This window comes from Neofelis nebulosa, chromosome 4, assembly GCF_028018385.1.
Source record: "Neofelis nebulosa isolate mNeoNeb1 chromosome 4, mNeoNeb1.pri, whole genome shotgun sequence".
In the NCBI taxonomy this organism is placed as follows: domain Eukaryota; kingdom Metazoa; phylum Chordata; class Mammalia; order Carnivora; family Felidae; genus Neofelis; species Neofelis nebulosa.
In genome coordinates, this window is record NC_080785.1 from 13,272,738 (window position 1) to 13,294,048 (window position 21,311).

At 39.7% G+C, this 21,311-nt stretch overlaps 2 protein-coding genes across 3 annotated transcripts in view; both read right to left on the reverse strand.

The window, feature by feature from the left end:
• The window catches only part of LOC131508867 (trypsin-4-like), an 86,767-nt gene that overhangs the window by 24,697 nt on the left and 40,759 nt on the right, over positions 1 to 21,311 (reverse strand). For both annotated transcript variants that reach the window (XR_009260182.1, XR_009260183.1), the window contains exon 5: positions 10,980 to 11,056. The gene's annotated coding sequence lies outside the window, so the exon portion shown is untranslated. The remainder of the gene's footprint in view (positions 1 to 10,979; positions 11,057 to 21,311) is intronic.
• On the reverse strand, positions 15,822 to 16,766 carry LOC131508865 (olfactory receptor 9A1-like). The gene has a single exon (XM_058724042.1). It carries the CDS (start codon positions 16,764 to 16,766, stop codon positions 15,822 to 15,824), a length of 945 nt encoding a protein of 314 aa, XP_058580025.1.

The following is a 21,311-nucleotide window of genomic DNA, read 5'->3' on the forward strand; positions in this document are numbered from 1 at the left end:
AGTGGTGCTGAGAGGAATCTAGCTATCTCCCTCCCCCTCATTCTCTCTGCCTTCTAACTATCCATCCTTAGGGATGGATAGTTATACACTGAGGAATCATTTGCACAGGTTCAGCGACACACTAGGGATGTAGTCAAGGAAAAGCTGAAGAAACTTTCACTCTTCCCTCCTGAGGATAATCAAGTTTTAGACCCCGGTAAAGTTCTCTGCATTGGGAAAACTTAAACACTCCTACTCAGGAATTTCTCAACTTTCAGGCTGCCATCCTCCCAGACCCTTAGTTATCACCACTACCAAGCTGTGAACACTCAGCCCCCTCATCTGCTCTCTGCTTCTCCCTGACTCCATTTAGCCCTACAGAGCCTGCGCTGCCCCCAAGCTGATGACTCCAGGACAGACTCAGAAACTTAGGGGCCACTAAATCTTCTTCTTCTTCATCTCCAAGGTTTCAGGAAGCACAGCTTTCCCGATGATCTCTGCACACTCTAAACCACATACCCTCTGTCCACAGTTATGGGAATCTGGCAAGACAAATAGAGAGGACCTGCCACCTACTCCAATGTCACCTTCTGATAATGCCACAGCCCATTCCAGTCCCTCCAACATGCACCCAACTCTGGGTGTTCAGCCATACATTTCCCTTCTAGATCTTCAAATGCTCTCAGGTCACCTCCCTGTGCTGCTTGAACTGAGGGGTCAAACTTGAAGAAACACTATTCAGAATTAACAACAACAACAACAACAACAACAAAATATTGTATAAAAGAGAGAATGGCTGGGATGCTGAGTTTAAAAGCAAAATCACACTTAAAACATTTACTTTTAATGTTGAAAAACAACTGCCATCTTTCATGAAATTAGCACAGGTATTATTTAAAAATCAAATGGAAGGATATAAGGTAAAGCATAAATATCTCTCTCCCCATCTGCTTGATTCTCCTGATCCATCTCCTAGAGCTATATATTATTATAAATTATTATTAAAAATTTCTAGTCTATTCATACAGAATTTTCTGTGTTTACAAGAATATCTGTATATATTCTGTTTAAGTAAAATATGTTTTAATTAATATACTTTCCTGCTACCTTCTTCTTAATATATATATGTGTGTATGTACACATGCTTGTGTGTCTATTAAACTTTTCCATATTAAAAATATGTTAATCACATTTTATGTAATTGCTTAACAAATATTTGCTTATGAAAATACTGATCATTAATTAATGAATATGCTGATTAACATTTTCTCCAATTTTTCATGTGTATATTATTGATGCAATAAATACTCTCTTGTATGATAATGTACAACTTTTTAATTGTATTAAATTATTAGCTGTTACCATTCATTCTCCAAAGTTACAATAATGTATAATCTTTTTTTTTTTTTTTTTTTTAATTTTTTTTTTCAACATTTTTTATTTATTTTTGGGACAGAGAGAGACAGAGCATGAACGGGGGAGGGGCAGAGAGAGAGGGAGACACAGAATCGGAAACAGGCTCCAGGCTCCGAGCCGTCAGCCCAGAGCCTGACGCGGGGCTCGAACTCACGGACCGTGAGATCGTGACCTGGCTGAAGTCGGACGCTTAACCGACTGCGCCACCCAGGCGCCCCTATAATCTTTTTTTTTAAGTTTTTGTTTAAATTCCTGTTAGTTAACATGCAGTGGAATAGTAGTTTCAGGTGTACAATACAATGATTCAACACTTCCATACATCACCTGGTGATCATCATAACAAGTGCTCTCCTTAATCCCCATCACCCACTTCACCCACCCACCCCCACCTCCCCTCTGGTAATCATCAGTTTGTTTTCTATAGTTAAGAGCCTTTCTTGGTTTACTTCTCTATCATTTTTCTCCTTTGCTCATCTGTTTTGTTTTTTAAATGAGATTGTATTGGGCCCATCCAAAGAGTCTCTGGTCAGGTATTTCTTTTCTTTTTTTTAAATTTTTTTAATGTTTTTTTTTTTTTTGAGAGAGAGAGAGAGTGAGAGAGAGAGAGACAGACAGAGCACGTGTGGAGAGGGGCAGAGAGAGAGAGAGAGAGAGACAGAATCCCAAGCAGGCCCTGGGTTGCCAGTCCAAGTCCGATGCGGGGCTCAAACTCACAAAAGGTGAAATCAAGACCTAAGCTGAAATCAAGAGCTGAACACCCAACCAACTGAGCCACCCAGGCTCCCCCAGAATCAATTTTCTTAATTCAAGGCATGGTTCAGTTTTCTAGATATCTTTACAGTATTTTCCACTATACACTGGAAGAGTAGAAATGGAGAAGGAAGAAGGAACATAAAGTATTAAAATTCCTTCAGAAAAAGTTTCATTTCTTAAAAACTTAAATATATATGATTCAGCAATTCTACTTGTAGACAGTTTCCTAAAATGAATGAAAACATACTTCTGTTATAATGTTCATAGTGCCTGTATTCATTGTAACTAAAATAACAAAATAAATATGTATCAACAGAGATGGATATATTCATATGAAGAAATACTACTCAGCAACAAAAAGTAACAAACTGTTCATAGACACAAAATGGTTGAATTCAAGTACATTACAATGAATGAAAAGGTCAGACACCAAAAATGCATATTGTATGGAGGTATGTTCGCTATCATTTTTAACTTATTGGATTATATAGATTAGCCTTTTATTCAGGATTTTGGCCTCTATGTTAATGAAAGGCATTAGCCTTAATTTTCTTTTATGTAAGGTCCTTGTCAGGTTTTGGCATGAAGGTAATTTTGGTTATCATAAAATGAATTGGAAAATATGCCCTCCTTTCCTATTTTATGCGGGAAAAGTTTGTATTATCTCCTTCTAAGTTGTTGGGGAAACTCCATGTCTAGTGAGGACCTCTAGCCCAAGAGTTTTCTCTATGAGAAAGTATTTACAGGTGAAACATCTTTAGTAGCTAAAGGACTATTCAAAACTTCTACTTCAGATTGTGTTTGCAAGGTGAATTGCTTAATTCATCTGTCAAGTTTATTGACAAAGTTGTTCATGATACCCATTTTTATAGATTTAAGAATTATGGTACCATTGTGATATCCCTTGTTTCCATTTGTGACATTGGTAATTTGTGTTTCTATTTTTTCCTCGGTCATTCTTGTTAGGGATTGACCAATTATATTATTCTTTTCCAAGACATTACATTTGGCTTTATTGAGTCTTCTCTATTGCTATCTGGTTTACGTTTCATGTTCTCAAGGCATTATCCCTATGTGTGTCTCTTCATACGGTATTCTATTTATAAGGGTGCCAATCATTAGGATAGGGATCCACTATGGCCTCATTTTCACTGATTACATCTGCAACCACCCCGTTTCCAACCAAGTTCACATGCTGATGTACTGGGAGGTTAGAACTTCAACATATGAATGTTGACAGACATAATTCAACCCATAACAGAGGTCTTGGCTGCTTCCAAATGGGGGAAAATATGAATATACTTACAGTAAACATTCTGTGCAAGATTATGTGTGGACATAAGTTTTCAACTCATTTGTGTGTATACTAAGGAAGATAATTGCTGGGTTGAATGGTAAGAGTATATTTAGCTTTGCAAGAAATTGCCAAATTGTCTTTCAAAGTGACTGTACCATTTTTCATTCCCAACAGCAATAATGAGAATTCCACTTGTTCCACATTGTCACCAGAATTTGGTGTTTTAGATTTTAGCCATTCCCTTAGGTGTTAACATTCATTAACATTCATTGTTGTTTAATTTGCAATTTCCTGATGACATAGGATATTGACTATTTTTTATATGCTTATTTATCACCTGCATATGTTCTTTAGTGAAGGGTCTGTTCAGATCTTTTGTCCATTTTTTAATTGAGTTATGTGTTCTTATTTTTTTAATATGAAATTTATTGTCAAATTAGTTTCTATACAACACCCAGTGCTCATCCCAACAGATGCCCTCCTCAATGTCCGTCTAGTTATCTGTTCTTATTGTTGAGTTTGAAGAGTTCTTTGTATATTTTGGATACATGTGCAATATTTCATATGTGCTTTATAAGTATCTTCTCCCAAACTGTGGTTTGCCATTTCATTCTCTTAACAGTCTTTCCCAGAGCAGAAGTTCGTGTTTTCAATTTTTTGTTTCCTAAATCATGCTTTTGGTGTTGTATCTAAAAAATAGTCATCAAACACCAGGTCACCTAGTTTTCTCCACTGTTACGTTATGATGTTTTGTAGCTTTGCATTTGACATTTAGGTCTCTGCTCCAAGTTGAGTTTGCTTTTGTGAAAGGTGTAAAGTCTGTGTCCAGAATTATCTTTCATGAAGATGTCCAGTTGTTCCGGCACCTTTTGTTGAAAAGACTAACCCTTCTTCATGGAACTGCCTTTGTTTTTTGTTACAGGTCAGTTGATGATATCTGTGTGTCTATTTCTGGGCTTTCTGTTATTTTCCACTGATATATTTCTCTATTATTTCACTAATAACAGTCTGTCTTGAAAACTACAGCTCTATAATAAGTCTTGAAGTTGAGCAGAGACAATACCTTCAACTCTGTTCTTCTATTATGTTGGCTATTCTGAGCCTTTTCCCTTTCCATATAAACATTAGTATCACCTTGTCATTATCTACAAAATAACTTACTGGGATTTGGTTGACAATCAGAAATTAAAGAGAGAAATAACTGAATCAGAAATACAAAGGATTATAAGAGAATGTTATTAAAAAATTATATGTCAAGAACTTAGACAACCTAGAAAAAATGGATATATTCCTAGAAACATAACCTTCCAAAACTGAATCCAGAAGAAATAGAAAATTTGAACACATTGATTACCAACTACAAAATTGAATCAGTAATAAAATAAAAAAATCCCAACAAACAAAAGTCCAGGACCAGATGACTTCACAAGTGAATTCAACAAAAAATGTAAAGAAGACATGGGACACCTGGGCAGCTCAGTTGGTTAAGCATCTGACTCTTGGTTTTGGCTCAGGTCATGATCTCAGTTAAATGAGTTCGAGCCCTGTGTTGGGCTCTGTGCTAGCAGCATGGAGGCCGCTTGCGAATCTCTCCCTCCCTCTCTCTCTCTGTCCCTCCCCTACTCACTCTGTCTCTCTCTAAAAATAAATGAATAAACTTAAAAAAAATAACTTTAAAGAAAAGTTAACCTTCTCAAACTATTTCAAATAATAGCAGAGAAAGGAAAGGTTCCAAAATCATTCTATGAGGCTAGCATTACCCAATAATAATAAATACCCAGATAAAGGCACTACAAAAGGGGCTCCTGGGTGGCTCAGGCAGTTAAGGGCCTAACTCTTGATTTCAGCTTGTCATGATCTCATGGTTCATGAGTTTGAGCCCCGCATCAGGCTCCACGCTTATAATTCTCTGTCTCCTCTCTTTCTGCCCTCCCCCTCTCTCAAAAATAAATAAACTTTTTAAAAGATACTACAAAAAACAGGGAACTACAGACCCATATTGCTGATGAACATAGATGTGATAATCCCCACAAAAATATTAACAAACAGAAGCCAATGATTTAAATAATTTAAAAAGTCATTCACCACGATCAAGTGGGATAAATTCCTACGATGCAAGGTGGTTCAATCTTCACAAATCAATCAACATGATACATCACTTCAATAAGAGAAAGGATAAAAACTATATGATCATTTCAATAGATCAGAAAAAGCATGTGACAAAGTAAAATACATGATAAAAACCCTCAACAAAGTAGGTTTAGAGGGACATACCTCAACAAAATAAAGTCCATATATGGAAAACCCACAGCTAACAACATCCTCAATGGGGAAAAAGTGAGAGCTTTCCCCTATGGTCAGGAACAAGACAGGGATGTCCACTCTCACCACTGTTATTTCACATAGTACTGGAATACCTAGCCTCAGCAGTCAGACAACAAAATAAATAAAAGGCATCCAAATCAACAGGGTAGAAATCAGACTTTCACTATTTGCAGGTAACATGATACTCTAAATTCAAAACCCAATAAACTCCACCAAAAAGTTGCTAGAACAGATACATAAATTTAGTCAAGTCACAGAATACAAAATCAACATTCAAAAATCTGTTGCTTTTCTATACAACATTAATGAATCAACATAAAGAGAAATCAAGGAACCAATCCCGTTTATAATTGCACCAAAAATAATAAGAAACCTAGGAATAAACTTAACTGAGGAGGTAAAAGACCTGTACTCTGAAAACTATAAAACATTGATGAAAGAAATTGTATAGGATACAAACAAGTGCAATGATATCCATGCTCATGGATTGGGAGAATAAATATTATTAAAATGTCCATACACTTTAGCCTCTACTACAAAGCTGTCATCATCAAGACAGCATGGTATTGGCATAAAAACAGACACATAGACCAATGGAATCGAATAGAAACCCCAGAACTAGACCCACAAACGTATGGCCAACTCATTTTTGACAAAGCAGGAAAGAACATCCAATGGAAAAAAGACAGTCTCTTTAACAAATGGTGCTGGGAGAACTGGACAGCAACATGCAGAAGGTTGAAACTAGACCACTGTCTCACACCATTCACAAAAATAAACTCAAAATGGATAAAGGACCTGAATGTGAGACATGAAACCATCAAAACCTTAGAGGAGAAAGCAGGAAAAGACCTCTCTGACCTCAGCCGTAGCAATCTCTTACTCGGCACATCCCCAAAGGCAAGGGAATTAAAAGCAAAAGTGAATTACTGGGACCTTATGAAGATAAAAAGCTTCTGCACAGCAAAGGAAACAACCAACAAAACTAAAAGGCAACCAACGGAATGGGAAAAGATATTTGCAAATGACACATCGGACAAAGGGCTAGTATCCAAAATCTATAAAGAGCTCATCAAACTCCACACCCAAAAAACAAATAATCCAGTGAAGAAATGGGCAGAAAACATGAATAGACACTTCTCTAAAGAAGACATCCGGATGGCCAACAGGCACATGAAAAGATGTTCAACGTCGCTCCTCATCAGGGAAATACAAATCAAAACCACACTCAGATACCACCTCACGCCAGTCAGAGTGGCCAAAATGAAGAAATCAGGAGACTATAGATGCTGGAGAGGATGTGGAGAGACGGGAACCCTCTTGCACTGTTGGTGGGAATGCAAATTGGTGCAGCCACTCTGGAAAGCAGTGTGGAGGTTCCTCAGAAAATTAAAAATAGACCTACCCTATGACCCAGCAATAGCACTGCTAGGAATTTATCCAAGGGATACAGGAGTACTGATGCATAGGGGCACTTGTACCCCAATGTTTATAGCAGCACTCTCAACAATCGCCAAATTATGGAAAGAGCCTAAATGTCCATCAGCTGATGAATGGATAAAGAAATTGTGGTTTATATACACAATGGAATACTACGTGGCAATGAGAAAGAATGAAATATGGCCTTTTGTAGCAACGTGGATGGAACTGGAGAGTGTGATGCTAAGTGAAATAAGCCATACAGAGAAAGACAGATACCATATGGTTTCACTCTTATGTGGATCCTGAGAAACGTAACAGAAACCCATGGGGGAGGGGAAGGGAAAAAAAAAAAAAAAGAGGTTAGAGTGGGAGAGAGCCAAAGCATAAGAGACTGTTAAAAACTGAGAACAAACTGAGGGTTGATGGGGGGTGGGAGGGAGGGCAGGGTGGGTGATGGGTATTGAGGAGGGCACCTTTTGGGATGAGCACTGGGTGTTGTATGGAAACCAATTTGACAGTAAATTTCATATATTAAAAAATAAATTAAAAAAAAAAAATTCTTAACTTCCAAAAAAAAAAATAAAAAAAAATAAATAAATAAAATGTCCATACAACCCAAAGCCATCTACAGCTTTACTGCAATCCCTACCAAAATACCAACAGCGTGTTTCATGGAACTAGAACAAATAATCTTAAAAATTATATGGAACCACAAAAGACCCTCAATAGCCCAAGTAATGTTGAAAAAAAGAAGAAAACGGGAGGTATTAACACAATCTCAGATTTCAAGATATACTACAAAGCTGTAGTGATCAAAGCAGTACAATACTGGCACAAAAACAGGCTCATAATCAAGGAAACACAATAGAGAGACAAGAAATAAACCAACACTTACAGGTCAATTAATCTTTGACACAGGAGGCAAGAACATGAACGGGAAAGACGGTCTCCTCAACAAGTGGCGTTGGGAAAACTGGGCAGCAACACGCAAAAAGAATGAATGAAACTGGACCACTTTCTTACACCATAAACAAAAATAAACTCAGAATGGGTGAAACACCAAAATGTGAAACCTGAAACCATAAACATCCTAGGAGAGAGCACAGGCAGTCATTTCTCTGACATCAGTGGAAACGTTTTTCCAGATGTGTCTCTGGAAGCAAGGAAAACAAAAGCAAAAATAAAGAATTGGGACTATACTGAAATGAAAAGCTTCTGCATAGCAAAGAAAACACTCAACAAAGCAAAAAGACAACCTACTGATGGGAGAAGATATTTGCAATGACATACCCAATAAAAGGGTTACTTTCCAAAATGTATACAGAACTGATACAACTCAACACCCAAAAAACAAAATTAAAAATGGGCAGAAGACATTAACAGACATTTCTCCAAAGAAAACATATGGATGGTCAACAGACATATGAAAAGATGCTCAAAATCACTCATCATCACGGAAATTCAAATCAAAACTACAATGAGCTATCATCTCACACCTGTCAGAATGGCTAAAATCAGAAATACAAGAAAACAAAGACAACCTACTGAATTGTTGGTAAGGAGTTGGTAAGGATGTGGAGAAAAAGGAACCCTCTCACACTGTTGGTGAGAATGCAAACTGGTGCAGCCACTGCGGAAACAGTACGGAGGTTCCTCAAAAAATTAAAGATAGAATTGCCATATAACCCAGTAATTCCACTACTAGGTATTTACCCAAAGAATACAAAAACACTAATTCAAAAAGATATATGCACCCCTATGTTTATTATAGCCAAACTACATAACCCAAATGTCCATCGATAAGCAAATGGATAAAGAAAAGTGGTGTGTATATAGATAGATAGATAGATAGATAGATAGATAGATAGATGCACGTGTATGTATACGTGTGTGTATATATATATTCAATATATATAATGAAATATTACTCAGCCATAAGAAGAATGAAATGTTGCCATTTGCAACAGTATGGATGGATCTAAAGTCTAAAATGTATTATACTAAGTGAAATAAGTTAGAGAAAGACAATTACCGTATGATTTCACTCATATATGGAATGTAAGAAATAAAACAAACAAACGAAGAAAAAATTAGACAAACCAACAAATACACTATTAACTATAGGGAACAAACATGGCTACCTAAGGGGAGGTGGGTAGGGGGATGGGTGAAATAGGGAATGGGGATTGAGAGCACACTTAACCTTCATGAGCACTGAGTAATGTATAGAACTGTTGAATCGCTATATTGTACACCTGAAACATAACGCTGCACGTTAGCCATGCTGAATTTTTTTTAACGAATAGAAAAACTAGACTGATAAAAGGTATTTCCAATGTGCATGTAAGATAATATCGGATACATGTGCTCAATATCTGAAGAACTCCTGAATGTCATGACAAAGTAACCAAAGGCCCAAGTAGAAAAATGTGAAACTCCATCCCTCCTCCCCTACTGTTCTCCCATTTTCTACCTTCAGCTAAACAGAAACTTTACAGAGTATCTGGACTTAAGTAAATACTCATTTGCTAAAAATAATGAGATATCCTCATAAACAATCAAACCTTCCTGGCAATTGAAAGCTAGAGTTTAATTAGTATGACTCAAAGACATTGGAAAAACACAGGATAATTTTACATCTTTTATTTTTAAATTGATAATATAGAATTTCATTGGTAATACATTCTCATGAAACACACACCAAAACAATATAAAACGTTATTCAATAAGAAATACTTCTTTCACTCCTACTCCTAATAGCCCAGTTGGTAATCAGTTACCTACCTTGACTTCCAGACGTTTCCTCATGTAATTATGCAAATATGAATAATTTGATATACATATATGCTGTGAACTGATTACCATAATAAATTTAGTTAGCACATCTGTCCCCTCACAAAATTACTTTTATTTCATGGTGAGAATATTTAATATCTATTCTATTAGTAACTTTCAAGTAGACAATGTAGCATAGTTATGTAGTCACCATGCTGTACATTAGATCCACAAACTTACCTATCTTATAACTGGGAGTTATAACTTATAAGAGTTACAAGCAACATCTCCAAATTTCCCTCATTCCCCAGCCCCTAGTAACCACCAGTCTACTCTCTATTCCTAGGAGTTTGGCTTTTTTAGATTCCACATATAAGGGAAAATATACAATATTTGTCTTCCTCTGTCTGATCTATTTCCCTTGGCACAATGCCCTCAAGATTTATCCATGTTACTATTTTGCTATTCATGTTGTTAGCAAATGACAGGATTTTCTTCTTTTTTATGGTTGAATAATATTTCATTTCTCATTAATGGATCAGATTAAATTAGTGACTGGCTTCAGGAGAAAAAGACCTACTATCAGCCAGGCTAGGCTACTGATTCTGAGTGATTCTAGTGATTCAGAGGCTTTCTCAGGACTTGTATGGATACACTTGTTTCTTGAGCCCTCTCTTGGTGAATTCTTAAGCTTGTTTGTCTTCTAGATCATGTAATGCACCAGGCCAGGTGCTGAAAACCTCCCTTTAGCTTTCCCAAAGGAAAGAGCTAATGCTCACATTTGTGGTCTCTCTTTGGCCTACAGATTCTGGGTGAGTTTCTGGGCATGTTCCATAGCCTGTGCCCAAAGCTCATCCAAGCTGCCTTTGGGTCTGGGCACCAGGGTGAGGTACATTAGATGCTGGGGGATCTGCAGCCAAGGCATCCCCAGTGGCTGGTGTGTGGGTGTTTTCATCTGACCAAAGTGACAATGAAATATGAAGCTGGAATAAAAACATCCAAAATAGCTTACCTTTTATGAGTTCTCTGTTAGAGGGATGCTGGAAAATCTGCCCCATCAAAACTTAGAAGCACACCAAGTAAGAAGACCTATGGAGCACAAAGCACAAGGAATAATTTATTGTTAGGTTTATGGTATCTGTAGGGGTAAACAAGAAGAAAACACAGGATGAATATTTGATCAAAATTTAAAAACAAGGTGATTAACTAAAGAAAAAACAACTTGATAAGTCACAAAATGTCAGTATATTATTTATATATCCCAGTAGAAACAGTTGAACACGGTCACCTCTGAAGAGTGTGAAGAGAATCAAAGAGGGGATCAAAGGGTATTGGCACAAAAACAGACACATAGACCAATGGAATAGTATAGAACTAGACCCACAAAAGTATGGCCAACTCATCTTTGACAAAGCAGGAAAGAACATCCAATGGAAAAAAGAGAGTCTCTTTAACAAATGGTGCTGGGAAAACTGGACAGCAACATGCACAAGATTGAAACTAGACCACTTTCTCACACCATTCACAAAAATAAACTCAAAATGGATAAAGGACCTGAATGTGAGACAGGAAACCATCAAAACCCTAGAGGAGAAAGCAGGAAAAGACCTCTCTGACCTCAGCCGTAGCAATCTCTTACTTGACACACCCCCAAAGGCAAGGGAATTAAAAGCAAAAGTGAATTACTGGGACCTTATGAAGATAAAAAGCTTCTGCACAGCAAAGGAAACAACCAACAAAACTAAAAGGCAACCAACGGAATGGGAAAAGATATTTGCAAATGACATATCGGACAAAGGGCTAGTATCCAAAATCTATAAAGAGCTCACCAAACTCCACACCCGAAAAACAAATAATCCAGTGAAGAAATGGGCAGAAGACATGAATAGACACTTCTCTAAAGAAGACATCCAGGGGCGCCTGGGTGGCTCAGTCGGTTAAGCGTCCGACTTCGGCTCAGGTCGTGATCTCGCGGTCCGTGAGTTCCAGCCCTGCGTCGGGCTCTGGGCTGACAGCTCAGAGCCTGGAGCCTGTTTCAGATTCTGTGTCTCCCTCTCTCTGACCCTCCCCCGTTCATGCTCTGTCTCTCTCTGTCTCAAAAATAAACGTTAAAAAAAAAAATTTAAAAAAAAAAAAAAAAAAAAGAAGACATCCAGATGGCCAACAGGCACATGAAAAGATGCTCAACGTCGCTCCTCATCAGGGAAATACAAATCAAAACCATACTCAGATATCACCTCACGCCAGTCAGAGTGGCCAAAATGAAGAAATCAGGAGACTATAGATGCTGGAGAGGATGTGGAGAAACGGGAACCCTCTTGCACTGTTGGTGGGAATGCAAGTTGGTGCAGCCACTCTGGAAAACAGTGTGGAGGTTCCTCAAAAAATTAAAAATAGACCTACCCTATGACCCAGCAATAGCACTGCTAGGAATTTACCCAAGGGATACAGGAGTACCATGCATAGGGGCACTTGTACCCCAATGTTTATAGCATCACTGTCAACAATAGCCAAATTCTGGAAAGAGCCTAAATGTCCATCAACTGATGAATGGATAAAGAAATTGTGGTTTATATACACAATGGAATACTACATGGCAATGAGAAAGAACGAAATCTGGCCCTTTGTAGCAACGTGGATGGAACTGGAGAGTGTTATGCTAAGTGAAATAAGCCATACAGAGAAAGACAGATACCATATGGTTTCACTCTTGTGTGGATCCTGAGAAACTTAACAGAAACCCATGGGGGAGGGGAAGGAAAAAAAAAAAAGAGGTTAGAGTGGAAGAGAGCCAAAGCATAAGAGACTGTTAAAAACTGAGAACAAACTGAGGGTTGATGGGGCTGGGAGGGAGGGGGGGGTGGGTGATGGGTATTGAGGAGGGCACCTTTTGGGATGAGCACTGGGTGTTGTATGGAAACCAATTTGACAATAAACTTCATATATTGAAAAAAATAAAAATAAAAAAATAAAAAATAAAAAATTGAAAAAAAACAAAGAGGGGAGCAAAGCTCTGATGATTCATCATAAAAAATCATTTAGAATTATTTAATATTTTTTCTTTTCTATTGTGGTAAAAAATATATAACACAATTTTGCCATTTTTAACCATCTTAAGTGTACAATTCAGTAGCATTAAGTCCACTCACATTGTTGTGCGACCGTCACCACCCTCCATCTCCAGAACACTTCACCATCCTAAGCTGACACTTGGCCTCCATTAATTAGTAACTCCCATTTCCTCCTTCCCCAACCCCTGCTGCTCACTATTCTACTTTCTGTCTCTAGGAACTGGACTATTCTAGGTACCTCACATAAACGGAACCACACAACATTTTCCCTTTTATATTCACCTTCTTTCATTTAGCAATATTTTCAAGGGTCATCTATACGACAGCATGGATCAGAATTTCATTGTTTTTTAAGTCTGAATAAAATTCCATTGTACGCATATACCACCTTTTGTTTACACATTCATCTGTTTCCTCACCTGTGGAGAGGCTTTTGGGTCACTTCCACTTTTTGACAATTGTAAGGAATGCTGCTATGATTGTGAATAAAGCTTCTGTTTCCTCTTGCTTTGGAGTCTTAAGAATTCTTAATACCAAGTTATATGAATGTTTCGGTATAAAAGCAAGTGTTCACATACAGCATGTGAACAGGAAAATCTCCAGGGTTGGGGCAGCGGCCCTGATTCAGAGTCTAAATAAGGAACACAGTTTCTGACTACTGGTGGTGCCCCTGAGAGGGACAGATGACATCAGGCACAGTGCTCAAAAACAATACTGGCTCATTGGACTGGAGGGATGGCGGTTGCAGGAAAAATGGAGGAGGACTCTAATAGACTAGGATGGCCTGATACATGTAAATGGCCTCTGAGGAGTTGTAAAGCCTACGAGACACTTCTGTACAATGGTACCGACACAATATAAAGGTATAAAATGTAAAGGTCAAGCCATTGGTGTGTGCCAGTGAAAGATTCAGGAGCAAGCCTAATGTCACAGAAGAAAGACAAATACTTGCCTACATTTGAAAAGAGCCATAGAGAACAAGTACGTGAGAGGGAGGAAAGAACAGGGATTGACCTCTTACCGTCAAAGAACCCCTACTCAACCCCATGGTCAGGCAGAAAATTTACAATCATATACAAATGCAAGGAGTCCTAGATCTCAGGGTTTTAATAATCTAACTATAGATTGAACACAGTCGCAATCAATAGCCCAGCAAGCATTTTGTAGATATCTACAAACTGACTCCAAAATTTATATGGAAAGAGAATGACAAGAGTATAGCCAAAATAGTTATGAAAAAGAAGAGTCATTTTTCATACCATTTATTTATATCATATATTAATCAACCCACCTACATACATATAATCTTCTAATATGCGTGCACACTGATGCACCAATTTGAATCCAGTGCCACATGGCTAGTTCTAGCCTTCTCCTCTTGCTTCTCTGTAACATACCCATCCACAGTGACAGACCTGGCTCCCACCAGTTGTTATCTTTATTTCTTCACCTGTAGTATACAGGTATAGCAATTGCAGAATTGTTAACTCATACTCTCAGTGGGAAACAACTTTATTAACAATACTATTATGATCATGCTCAGTTCCACTCTTAGTCTTACAGATTCCAGTCAAAACACTATTTTTCAGTTATGTATGTCACATCCTTTTTTCCCAGTCCCTTCAGTGAGTTTACAACATACATGTATAATGTTGGGAAGGAAGTTTCATGTGCACAGTCTTTTGACCCCTGCTTAGCCACATAAGAATGGCAGAAATATTGACAATGGTGGTGTGAAAGGAGAGAGTCCAGGATGGGACAATAAAGGAATTGAGATGTGGACGAGGAAACTCACTGTAGAGTTGGAAGACAGCTTGGCAAAGTTGGTCCTTGTGAGGGGGGGAGGAGGAAGGGAACGTAGAAATGTAGCTGAGAGAGAAGGGAGATGGAATGCCCTGTGTCAGGATTGACCAATGTGAGGACTATGGGGAGAAGTGACCAGGAGCTGCCATTTTTCTGCCCTCCATGCACACCTGCTTCAGCCCAGGGACACAGCAAGATCAGCTCACCCTTGTCACTTCAATTCCCAAAACTAGCCAGTTCCCCTCCCACATTTGGGGCTGGTGTTACAATGAGAGTCAATGACAGATGAGAAAATACTTCTTTCCAAAACCCTCCCTCTTCACTCTGAGAAAGTCTACCAATTGTAGATGTGCATGAATTAACACACATTTAGCCCTGAGGTTGGGAGGTGTCAGGACTATGGAGTGAGTTCACTCTCACAACTGTCAGTTGAGAACTACAGGGAGGTACTGTCCCCGTTGAACCTTGGAGCAGGAACCTCAGGAAAAGGTTGTACATGAGGCTGGACTTGGGGTCACTTACAGAAGAAACAGAAGGTCTTTAGGCAGTGAAAATATCATCAAATCACAGGACAAAATATGGGAAAATGACCCTAGTACCTAGCATCAAACACATAGCTCAGCGACCATGGAGTGAATTATGCTTTTCCTTGCTTTTCCCAGAGTTGAGAGTTCTAAAAAAAACCCATATTTTGTACATTTACACCTGTTAAATTTATATTGTAAGATGTATCATAAGTATAGAAGAGTGTATAAACATATATATCCAGTTAAAAAATAATAATGTGATCTCCCATGTAGGAATCATCTAATTATAAATTGGAGAACCAGCCATGTTTTAAAATTCCTATGAAAATTTTTTAGAATTCCTTTGTGCATCACAAACTATTTGATGATGAAAATTATCATTTCAGGTTGAATTAGTGTTTTGAGATTACTCAGGTCCATGATGATGAGTTCATTATTGTCCTTAGGACACAGCTAATCCTTGAGGAGTTGATAGCAGCGTTTCATGACATCTCGAAAGGCCTCTATGAATTTGTCATTCCGGAGGGTGAAGATGAATGGGTTCAGGAAAGGGGTCACCACTAAAACCATCAGTGACGCTACCCTGTTGTACTCAGCTGCCTGCGTTTGCTTGGGTTTCACATAGAGGAACAAGCAGGTACCATAGCCAATCACAACAAAGGTGAAGTGAGAGGCACACGTAGAGAAAGCTTTCCTCCGGCCCGAGGCTGAGGGGATCTTGAGGATGGTAGAGATGATGTAGGTGTAGGAGATGATTGTAGGGATCAAAGAACCAACAATAATGAATATAGCCATTAAAAAAAGGATAAACTCTGTGAAAAGGCTATCATCACAGGATAGTTTGAGCAGTTGCCCTCGGTCACATAAAAAATGGTCTATCACATTTGATTTGCAGAAGGTAAGCTGAAATGTGGCATAGACTGGCCAGATTTGAAATAGGAACCCAAACACCCATGACACAATGACCACCCAGATGCAGGTGTGGCTGTCCATAATGATGTTGTACCTCAAAGGGTTACAGACAGCCACGTAACGGTCCACAGCCATTGCTCCAATTAATACTAACTCTGACGTACCCAAAGAAAGGTACAAATATAATTGTGCACTACAGGCTGTCAAAGACATTGCCTGCATCCCTGGAAGCAGCAGCCCCCAGAGCATTAAGGGGACAGCAACCGATGTGATCAGGATCTCTAGGACTGAGAGGTGGCCAAGGAAGAAATACATGGGCGACTGCAGATGTTTATCAACACAGACAATCACAATGATGACCATGTTCCCCATGACTGTCACTGAGTAGAGAAAGAAGAAAGTGGCAAAAAGAATATCGTGTAGTTCTTTGGAGCCATGGAAGCCAAGTAGATAAAATTCAGTGGCGCTAGAATAATTCTTCAACATTTAGTCCTGTGCTCTTGTTCTTTATGGAATCTAGGGAACAAAGGAGAGTTCACATCCTTCTAATTTCATAGGACTAAAGCTATCCCAGGTGGAGGAAATATCATCTCTGCTCTTAGGCTGCATCATGACCAAGTGGGTTCATCTTCCACTATTTGCTGTACAAGGTTGATGTTGAATGTCTTATGAAGAAAATACATATGAAAATAAACATATATATGCAAGAAGATGAGCAATCACACCACAGCCTAGGCTTGAAAGCCCACCCACCCCTGTAGTCACTCTTGTCTTTCAATTCATCATCATCCTGCCTCCATCTCTGCTCTGACCTGCCACCCTGTCCAGTTCCCTGACCACAGTGTGTTCATTTATGCCACCAATGCTTCCACCCTAAATGCCCTACGATTTCTTCTCTGCCTCTTACGTCCATGTCATACAAAATCTTACCAATTCCACCCAGATACGTTTACATATTTCCTTCATCTCCTCTGAATTTGGGCTCCATTTAACTTCTGTTCACTTACAGTTCTTGCTTCAGCTACCTTTATCATCATTTCAGCCCATCAGTAGAGCCAGCAGGCAGGGTGGTGGGTCTACCCAGAAAACTGTCATAAGATAACAGCTATTTTGAAACAAAGCATGGAGTCTTTCCCTGACTTCTGGGGAGCTGACTCCCTGAAGTGGATTATCCACTTTTTTCCTCCTTATTCTTATCATGAACGCCATCTCTGTCTCTCATTTCGGCGACTGTTCTTCCTGGTAGGAAGAACCTCATTAGCTTCCAGTTGGAAACTTGTAGCTCTGAGATTGTTCCTTCTGCCACCAGAGGACACCAGGGAGTAGGGGTCCAGAGGAGTAGAGAGGGGGCTGGGACTTTTATCCCCAACTCCCATCTGTCCTGTATAATCTCCACCCTGGCACCAGGGGACAAGAAAACAAGCAACACCCTCTGCCTTCCTCATGTCTCAAATCTCTAGTTTCAGCAAGGAGATAAGACCTCCCAAAAGGCAGTCTGTGTCTATTTCCAACCAGCCATGGTCTGCATCCTATAGAGAACCTTGGAGAAGTCCCCAGAGATTATCTGCTGTCTGTGTCCTCCTGTTTTCTCCAGAGACATACAAATATGGAAAAGTGTCGGAAAACACCCAAAAGGCTCACACTGATCTGGTCAGTAAATCTGGGCTCCTTCCCTCACATATGCAGGTCATTGCTCAAATGTCTCCAACCCATGGGCCCTCTCCAATCATCCTCTCTAAAACAGCAAAAGTGCCTCACATTTTACCCTCTTATTTGGTGGGATTTTCTTCTTACTGGCTCTCATCAATAGCTGATATTGAAGCACTTTTGTCTTTCATGTTCACTCTCACATCTCCAGTGCCAAGAACAGAGTCTGACACAGGGTAAGTATGCGCTCTTTTAATATTTATTCGAAACATTTGTTCAAACGTGTCAGTGAATGAGCAAAAACTATCCACCCTGATCTGCTTTTCCTCTTGTTATAAAATAGTCTCTCTTCACTCTTTACTAAGGCATTGTCTGGTCAAGCTGTGGTCCTCTCCCTGGAGATCCCCTACACAATGGCCAGATTACAAAAACAAGAAATAAGGACAAACGAGAGAGCAGAGTCTTAGGTCATAGCAGAGAGCTGTGTCTATCACAAGTACCGAAAAGAGCTGAATATGCTCTCTGCTGTGGAGGGAGGATTTGATTTGAGCTCCTCCATTATGCGGCTCCCCTAGCCTACTGTTCATGCTCCAGGGAAGGTGTCCTCATTTTAGACAGCAATGAAGCCCAGAACTTCCCATGCTGATCCTCTCTTACTCTCCTTCGCAGAGGGGAGCCCCTAGCAGACACTCACCTCTAGAGAAAGAGACTGACCTGGAAAATCCTACAGCTCTCCAGGGATCAGCCCAGGCTACCTCCTGCCTGACTAGGGCAGAGCATGCTCTGTGGCCCAGGGAAAGCTGCTGCTGTCCTCACTCTCAGTGCAAGAGAAAACTGTCTTCATATGAGCACTTAAGGAAAAGTCCAGTGATAACAGTGTTGTGGAAGCCCTGTTGTCTCCTCTGTCTCTCTCTCTCTCTCTCCTTCTTTCCTTCTACTGTCTGTCCCCAAGGGGAGTTATTCTCTAAGAAACTACATTTGTCAAGTTCAGAGAAACCCTGGGGATGCAGTCAAGGAAAAGCCAGAAAAACTTTCACCCTTCCCTCCTGAGGCTAATCAAGTTTTTAGAACATGGGCAAGTTTTGTGTAATGATGTAGGTCATTACAAACTTGGAATCTCCTAGTCAGGAGTTTCTTAACACCCAGGCTGCCTTGTACCCAGACCTCAAGTCTTGGTAATCATCATATAGTCTGAGCCCTAAACAGCCAACCCCTGCTCTGTTTTGTGCCACTACCTCATTACAATTAGTCCCGTGAGAGGCTGAGCGACCCGTGAGCAGAAAACACCGCAAATGGTTCCAAGACACTTGCCAAAAACCAAGTGGCCAACAAATAGCTCTCTGCTGACAGCTCAGAGCCTGGAGCCTGCTTCAGATTCTGTGTCTCCTTCTCTCTCTGCCCCTCCCCCACTTGTGCTCTGTCTTTATCAAAAATAAATAAATGTGTAAAAAAAATTTTTTTAATAAAAATTTAAAAAAATGTTCACAGCGGTTTAATTCATTATAACAACTGACACAAAATAAACACCCATCAATAAGAGAATGATAGTCATTCCTCCTCATTCACAGATTCCATACTTATAAATTCATCTACTCGCTGAAGTTTATTTTTAACTGTGAAATCAGTGTTTGTGGCACTTGCAAGGTCATTTGTTTTAAGCCATACATTTTATATCTGTGGTCCTAAAATCTGGAACTTTCCCAGTTCAATTCTTCTTAATGAAAATAAAGTCTTGTCTCTTCCAGCTGTTGTGGGGGGGGGGGGGGGGGTGGAAGGTCCATAGAGCGAACTGGGTAGCCTGGGTAGCCAGCCGACACAGGGAGCTCCCAGGATGTGGCACTTGCCATTTTAAAACTGGGACAGCCCTGGGGTGCCTGGGTGGCTCAGTAGGTTGAGCGTCCGACTTCGGCTTGGGTTATGATCTTGCAGGTCATGGGTTCAAGCCCCACGTCAGGCTCTGTGCTGACAGCTCAGAAGCCTGGAGCCTGCTTCAGATTTTGTGTCTCCCTCTCTCTGCCCCTTCTCCACTCATGCTCTGTCTCTCTCTCTCAAAGATGAATAAATGTTAAAAAAAAATTTTTTTAATAAAAAAATAAAACTGGGACAGCCCTTGGCAAAGTGAGATAAGCAGCACCCTGCCTGTGAAACAGATATTTCCTTGGCTACTCAGAAAATGCAAGGGACTCTTGGTGCCCAATGGCTGTATACACAAACTTTGAACCAATACCCCCATTTTAATTCCTCACCCTCACCTTCCATGGTTGATCGTTTTAACAGTTCTGTTGAGGAAACGCAATTGCTGGGGGGGTGGGGGGGATGCTGCTGTTATTGTTTCCTTTGCAAAAACTTCATTTGTATTACATAGTCTTGTTACCTTGAAAACACTTCTCTCTGCTTCCCCTTATCAAAAATAATTCACAAAATATTATCCATTGTACCATTTTCCACATTCTCTTTGCCCCTGTTAATTACCTTATTTTTTTGTATTCTCATAATGCCTCTTAATATAGTTAGGGGAGGAAGGGAAAATGAATGATCAGTTGATCATAAACAGAAAGTCAGGCTACTTATTTCTTCTTTTCTCTAGAACTTAACTGTAGCATCTTAAAGGAAGGGTTAGTTGTCTGCTTGTCAGTTACCTTGGTCCTCCCCGATGCTTTCTCCCCTATCTTCTGGCCCTGGACTTATTCTCTTTAATTTTTATTTATTTCTTTTGAGAGAGAAAGAGAGAGGGATGGGGGAGAGAAAGAGGAGAGAGAGAATTCCAAGCAGACTCTGTCAGTGCAGAGCCTGCCGTGGGGCTCAATCTCATGAACCATGACATCACGTCCTAAGCCAAAACCAAGAATCAGAAGCTTCACTGACTGAGCCACCCAGGCACCACTGGCCCTGGACTTATTAGGGCATTCATATAGAGTGAACATGGTCCAATGTGGACTAGAGTAAGAATGAACTAGGGCTGTGTTTTGGTGAAGAGAGAGGAATAAGGGTCGAAAAAAGGGCAGATTTAGGAGAGATGCCTTCTCTGAGCTCTCTCTTTTGCTTAGGGAGTCATGGGGAGGATGCTTGTTTGAATAGCTCAGATCACAGAGCCTTGGAAAATATCCTGTTTTCTTGGTCTAGACTGAGCTTGGAAAAAGGGTCAGGATTAGGAAAGCAGAAAAAAAGAACAGTTATAAATAGGTCCTAAATAGCTCAAGGAACCAAGCTAGGTCACTTCTGAAGTTAATGCCATTTCACTATAACTGGACAAGAGGCACCCCTCACAATCTGTAACACAGATCTCACAGAGCAGGGCTACCCTCTGATCAAGGTTGCTGGTATCACACTGGAGGTGGAGAGACTGGTTACACTCCAGTGTGTGGGCACGTGCATGCATGCGTA

Bases quoted from the DNA above. Each gene is read 5' to 3' on its own strand.
- LOC131508865 (XM_058724042.1), bottom strand. From the start codon at position 16,766: ATGTTGAAGAATTATTCTAGCGCCACTGAATTTTATCTACTTGGCTTC.